We start from the raw sequence: 7,442 nt of genomic DNA, 5'->3' as shown, positions 1-7,442 counted from the left end.
CATCTAGGTGCCTCTACAAAGGTTAGGAAGAAGTCTATAAGGATAAGGATTGAAAAAAGACAACTGGGGCAGCTAGGTGGCACAGTGGATAGAGCACTGTCCCTGAAGTCAGAAGGACCTGAGTTCAAATCTGGCCTCAGACATTAGCTGTGTGACCCTGGGCAAGTCACTTAACCCCAATTGCCAAGAAAAAGAAAAAAAAGACAACTATATTCATTGATCAAGAGGTAATTAATGCCTTGGAGAAAAGAGTTTCAGTTGCATGGGTGAAATACTAGGGATAAAAAGACAAAAATGCAACATTCTTTTCTCAAGGAGTTTATGCTCAATCAAGGAAAATACCATGTACATATGTAAGTACATACAGAGCAAAAACAAAATAAATGAAAAGTCATTGAGGGAGAGGAAATTATCATTTGGTGGGGATCATAGGAGATAAAAGTTTGGAAAACACCTAAAATACTTTATAAATGTCAGTGTTATGATTATTACGATCAATAACAGTGGTAATGACTATTCTAGGCTCTCTTTGCTATCATCGTTATTTTGACCATTTTAACTCAACTGACAAGGCAATGGTAAGAGGTAAGAGGAGGCAACAAGCATATGTGAGTGACTACTTTGTGATGGACTCTGGGCCAAGCCCTTTAAAAATATTTGTATAATTTGATCCTCACAACAACTCTGGGTTGTAGACGCTGCTATTATCCTCATTTTACCATTGAAGAAACACATATGACAATTGTTCGGTTCAGTCAAAATAACTACTTTACTAGCCAGTTAGTAATGATTAATTTCAGCAAAAGAGGTTAAACTGCCTGGGAATTTAGACACAGCCAAGGGTTGCTTGCTTATATCTGATTGAACTTAAGCAAATAATGTGTAACTTAAAGCACTGTGGGAGGAGACTTAGTATATTAACAGTAACAGTATCATTGAGCTAGACTCTAGTAAACTTTGAAAGGAAATAAAATTCTTGATAATATATGTCAGAGCATAGCAAGGCTATGCTGCTATTGTCCTACTAACTAAAAAATCTGCCATTCTTTATCTTGGGAACCTCATCTTTAACAGATGCTCATTGTGTTTCTTGTAGGAAAAGTATCTCTGGTTTCATTTACCATGCAGTGAATGTATCTATCACCAACTGTCTGATACAAAGCTTCACCTATAATTAGAAAATTCTAGAATAATTGATCTAGAGCTACAGGGTCAAAATAAACACTCTATGATGAAAGGACCATTGATTTAGAGTATAGAGGCCAATGAGTCAAATGGCTTCAGTCTACAAATAAGAAATCGAGGCCCATGACATGATTCACCCAGCATCCCATAGATACTAAATGATGCAAGTAGGATTCTAAAGCCAAATGTTCTGCCTCCAAATCCACAAGTCTTTGCCCTGTACTACATTTTTTCCTTAACTCACGATGTGAAACAGGAAAGTCGTGGTCATATGACTTATTTAGAGTTGGAGAAAACTATACAGATAATCAAGTCTGGTCTCCACATTTTACAAATGAGGAAACAAGGGTTGAATGAGGGCCGAGATCATGTAAGTGACCTTAGTAGCCAGCCAGAAATTAAACCTTGATCAAAACCAATTATCTAAATCTTCCAGAAACTTTGAATCTGATTCTTTTTTTTCTTACTATAGCAGACTACCATGCTTCTACAGCACAAAAGGTTAAGTAAATCAATCAAAAATTCAGTGCATGTCCAAAATTTTTCATGAAGGTTTCCCTGATTAAACAATTCCATCTGGAATCTTGTGTTGTATTTTATAGTTCATTGATGTTTTGTATGAGTATATGCTGGCTCCAGCACCTTGAGATTTGGTAGAGCCTCTTGAACCTTTTCTATATTGACTGTAACACCTAGTATGAACCAGGCTCTTTTGATTGTTTATGCAAGACTCAAGAAAAATAAGCATGGCAGGAGAGGAGGGGAAGAAAAGAGAGGGGAACAGAGAAAGTTATTTCCTGGGTGGGTGCTACTAATAGATTAAAAAGAAAAGCCAGTATATTTAGGCCTTTTGTATTACAAAAGTCTATGATAAGAGAGCTACATAGTATGTCATATGTGAGGAATTGTAAAGTTAAGTTAGCATATTTAATTAAGGTGGTATAGAGGGAGAAATGTGGTCAAACATATGGTAGACTTGAAGGGAATATATTGTTTTTGATGGTTTTCATATATATAATATATTTTATCTTATTTTATGAATGTTTATTTCCTTCATTATGAGTGTTATTCATATATGATATATGTGTATATACATACATATATGTATACACACATGTATATAATATATACATATATACATATACATTGTGTGTGTGTGTGTGTGTGTGTATGGGGTTTCTTATATAATTGGACATCTATATCTTTGTTTCCTTAGTTGAGTATATTATTTTACTGTGGCTTCTAAGGAAAGGAAAAATCAATGAAAAGAAGCCACCATAGCAAATAATTCCTTTTGGATACATTGGGAGTATTGGAAAATTGTATTCCTAATCACTTAAATTTATCAGATGTTAATATATGACATGTTGTTTTTATTAAAATGTCATAGGAGCATAGATTTTCTTCAGTTGAGGTATTATAAAGAAGCTATTGTTTTATTAAGAAGTGAAAATTTCATAGAACAGATTATGTACATAACTCAAATATTCTTTTTATTATTTTTATTGACTGAAAAAATCTAAACTAAAATGAAAAACAAAGCATAGAGATATTATTCGATATTGCCTGTAACCTTTTTAAAGGAGGAATATTTTTAAAAAGTTACTGAAGATTATCATGTCTGTTTAGTTAGAGAATCAGAAATAGAACCATCAACCTGTCTTTTAAATTATTTTTAAATACGTATATTTGTATCTTTTGACTTTATATCACTTCATTTCTGAATATATCCTTCCCCAAACACCTAACCTCAAGTCACCTCGTTTAACAACAAATAATAATAAAGAGAGAAAAAGAAAAGAAAGAAAAGAAAGCAATTTTGAAAAATCAACCCATTCATTTACCAACTTTCAAGGTATAAGTTAAAATCTTTACCCATAGTCCCTTAATTCTGCAAATAAAGAAAAAAAGAACATTTTCTCAACACTCGTCTAGGGTTGAACAATAATTCTAATTACAAAGGACTGTTTTTTCTTGCATTTTATAACGCCGTTTATATTGTTAATATTGTTTTCATTGCTCATGTTGCTCTTTCTGGTTCCACTTAACTTCAGTTTGTATCCCATGCGTCTTTGTACTCACCATCTCTTAGAGGACAATGATATTCCACTTGTTTAACCATTTCCCAATTAATGGGTACCTGTTTTTTATTTTTTCTAGTTATTTGTGATCACAAAAAAGAAAAAAAAGATGCTGTGAATATTTGTTTTACCAATGTAGGCTGGTACTGTCTTTGTGGCACTTTAAGCCTTATTCTTGTCTGGATCAGTGAGTGGTTATATGTCTTGCCACCTTTTGCAAGCTCTTCCTACTCATCCTTAATCATAGGACCTTCTTTTTAAGACTGTTCACTACTTATTCAGTGTACATCTTTGTTTGTATATAGTTGTTTACATGTTGTCTTCTCCATTGGACTGTGAGCTCCTTAGGGTCAGGTACTGTGTTTTTCTTTTTTTTTTTTGTATCTTGAGTGCTTAAAACAGTACCTATCACATAGTAGGTGCTATAAATGCTAGTTGACAGACTGACTGACTTGCTCAGGATCACATACTCATTATCACTCAGAGGAAGACTTGAACACAAATCTTCCTGTCTTCAGGTCATGCTCTCCACCAACTATACTATATTGCTTATTAATCATATAGTATTTTTTTTTTGGTTAGACAATGGGGTTAAGTGACCTGCCCAGGGTCACACAGCTAGTAAGTGTTATGTGTCTGAGGCTGGATTTAAACTCAGGTCCTCCTGAATCCAAGGCTGGTGCTCAATCCACTGCACCACCTAGCTGCCCCGATCATATAGTATTTTCTCTTACTAGAATATACTATACAAAGCTTATTATGTCAACTGTCAGTGTCAAAAGTATGTGGGGCAGAAGGAAGAATATGCAAAAAGAGCCTTTGCTCAAAGTGTTTCCTAATCTTGGAATGCCCTGACTTTCATTTTTTTTTTGTCTTGTGACAAATGCCTCATTATACTTTATTAGGTCAATTAGAAATAGCTGAAAAAAGACTGTGATCATCTGAGATTATATGCATAGAAAAAGAATAACAATTAATTCTTTAATTAAGTTTCTGTTTATACTTTCTCTTCTCAATGCAATTGTTTTCTGTTTAATTAAGTTTTGATCAAAAGTATCAGCACGTGAAAGTTTTTGCTGAGTTTAGTTTTGTTCTGTGAAGTGCAAGAACTGCAAACTGCAAACATACTTTAGAAATACTAACTCACTTTTTTTTTTCCAGATGGCTGTAACCAGAAGAGAAAACTTTTTTAAAAAGTATCCTTGTTTTTATATTGCCTAAAGTCATGCCCATGTCTCCCTGGACTTCCAAAAAAAATCAGGAAAAAACAAAAACAGAATATCAAAAAAAACTCACTTGATCTTATTGTCTCCATTATGTATCGATTAATCCTATATCTTCTCTTCTCTGCTATACTCCCTGAGAAAGCCAGCTACACTCACTGCCTCCACTTCTCTCAATTTTCTTCTTGAAAAGCAAATCTCCCTGCAATACGGCTTCTGGCCTTGTCATTCACTGAAGCTGCTGTCTCTAAAGTTTACTGATAATCTCTAACTGGCAAACATAACATTTCAGTCCTTGACCTCTGTGCAGTGTTTGTAGATTATCTTCTCATTCTGCATATTTCCTCCTATCTTTCTTTCCTTTCATGACACTGCTCTCTCCTGGTAAACCTCCCATCTATACTCTCCTTCCCATTCTTTTTTTGTTGAATCTTCATTTAAGTCACTCACACTCATTGTAGGTAACCCCCCTCCCTCAATGCTCTGCAGGAGGGTCCCTTCTCTTTTCATGCTATACTATCTTCCTTGATGCTCTCATAAGCTCTCATGGGTTCCATTATCATCTCTGTGTAAATGACCTCTAGATCTGTATTTCCAGTCCTAATCTTTCCCTTTAGTTCCACCTTGGCAACACCAATGTCCTTATGGATATCTGTAACTGGATGATCCACAGACATCTTCTGGCTTAATTCTTTCCCCCCAGTTACCTTCCATGACTAGATTCTTCTTCTTCCTCACTTCTGCATCTTGGCTTCTTGGTTGGCTTTCCTCAAGATTCAGTTGTAACGTTACGTGCAGCAGCTAGGTGACAGAGCAGATAGGGCACCAGCCCTGGAGTTAGGAGGACCTGAGTTCAAATCTGGCCTCAGGCACTTAATAGCTGTGTGATCCTGGGCAAGTCACTTAACCCTAATTGCCTAAAAAAAAAAAATTCAGGGGGCAGAGCCAAGATGGTGGAGTAAAAGCAGTGACTTGCTTGAGCTTTCCCCCAAACCCCTCCAAATACCTGTAAAAATTGCTCTAAACAAATTCTAGAGCAGCACAATCCACAAAAAGACAGAGTGAAACAAATTTCCAGCCCAAGACAACCTGGATGGTTGATTGGAAAGATTATTGTACCAGGCTGGGAGAGGAACACAGTTCAGTGTAGGTCATTCAGGCAAAAACCAGGCTTGAGCAAACCTGGAGCAGTTCTCAGAGGATTGAATCAAGGAGAGCTGTGGCTATTTCCAGACTTCTCAGCACACAAAGGCAACTTAGAAGGTCAGTAGGAAAAGTCTGTCTGACCGTGGTGAGAGAGGAGCTGAGTCTGGCAGGTGTAGTACTTTTTGATGATGACTGGCACCTCCTTCTTCATAGTCTTGGTCTGAACGCAACCCATGATGGCTCCACAGGGTGAAGGAACAGATTGTGAGCTTCTTGAGAGCAGGAACTGTCCTTTTCATTCCTTTGTATTCGCAGTGCTTAGCAATAGTGCCTGACATATAGTATATGCTTGATAAATGTTTATTAATTGATTGACTGACCTTATTATGGCACAATGGTGACTGTGTGTTCTCACAGGCTATGACAGTGGATCTCAACATCCATCTGGTATGGCTAAACCAAAAAAAAAATAACTGTTATTCCTCCAGTGGAATATATCTATTATCTAAGTTAAATGATACTTCATTACAACATTAATCATAATAAAATTAACATAGCAAGATCTCAACTCTCTGGAATATTCAGTGATTCCTACCTTTATGCAAAAGTATAGAGAATGAAGAGTATATTAGACATAATTTAAATTTTTCTTGATTACTGGTGGGAGTAGAAAGTGTAGGGGGTGGGATTTCCATCATTATGAACATCCGCTATTGTACTTCAGGAGCCACTGCATTAAAGGATGCTTGTTTTTTGGGGGAAACAAAAGAAAAAAAAATCAGTTGTAACCCTCACCTTCTTCAGGAAACCTTTTCCTGGTAGTTTTCCACCCAACTTCTCCACTAGTATCTTTTCTCTAAGATTATTTTCTTATATTTAGATAGTAATTTGCATATGTCTCCCCCACTGGAATATCATCATTTTATGAGCACGAACATTTTTTTGTCTTCTCTTTGTATCTTCAGTATTCAGTTGATTCCCTGGCACATGTTGTTATTCAATTGTTCCTGTCATGAACAACGCTTTGTGACCCCATTAGGGATTTTCTTGGGGAAGATAATGAAATAGCTTGACATTACCTTTTCTCAGCCCACTTTACAGATGAAGAAACTGAGGCAAACAGTATTAAGTGACTTGCTTAAGGTCACACAGGTAGTAAATGTCTAAGGCTGGATTTGAACTCAGGTCTTCCTAACTCCAGGCCCCATAATTTATCCACTGCACCACCTAATTGCTCCTCCTGGCACATAGTAAACTCTTAATAAATGCTTATTGATTTGACTTGACTCATTGTTTAATAAATAAATATCATTAAAAGTGGATTGAAGAAGAGTGACAAGACAGTTTTCTATTCACTATTTTCTTTCCAAAGCTCTTCAGCTAAATCACTTAAATCCTCTTTCTTCCTGTTTCAAATACAGATAATGTTGCTTTGAAAGTACCTAATAGGGATGCTTCTAGATTAATGAGATGATATATGTAAAATGTTTTGAGCCATTTGAAAGACAAAGCCCAAGTTTCCAGAGTAAAGGATCAGATCTATTATTTTGGTTTGGCATTTCCAGCAAGATTAATTTTAATGGTCTGCTTTATTCCTCCATAGAAAATTTGCTGCAGGTTCAGTTTAATATTGCATCTCAAGAGACAAATGTTTAGGTAAATGGGGTGTCTTTCAAACCAAGCCCTGAATTTGTCATGACACCTTGCTCTTCTTAGAATCAAAGTGTTAACTTTGGGACAAGCATATCATATTGCAACAATTTTTTTTTTGTGCTATCAAACATATAAAGTAAAAAAAAAAACCAAC

The 7,442-nt window shown here is 35.8% G+C and overlaps 1 protein-coding gene across 1 annotated transcript in view; it reads right to left on the bottom strand.

Annotated features, from left to right (window-relative positions):
- Positions 1 to 5,870, bottom strand: part of LOC114024253 (biogenesis of lysosome-related organelles complex 1 subunit 2-like) — a 37,244-nt gene extending 31,374 nt beyond the window's left edge. Inside the window, exon 1 of the mRNA XM_027837262.1 lies at positions 5,777 to 5,870. Coding sequence (XP_027693063.1) covers positions 5,777 to 5,870 — 94 coding nt within the window. The remainder of the gene's footprint in view (positions 1 to 5,776) is intronic.
- Between the last annotated feature and the right edge of the window lie 1,572 nt (positions 5,871 to 7,442).

This window comes from Vombatus ursinus, unplaced genomic scaffold (assembly GCF_900497805.2).
Source record: "Vombatus ursinus unplaced genomic scaffold, bare-nosed wombat genome assembly UNPS02014820.1, whole genome shotgun sequence".
NCBI classification, from domain to species: Eukaryota; Metazoa; Chordata; class Mammalia; order Diprotodontia; family Vombatidae; genus Vombatus; species Vombatus ursinus.
Note: the sequence above shows the minus strand (reverse complement) of the source record. Positions and strands in the feature narration are given on the sequence as shown.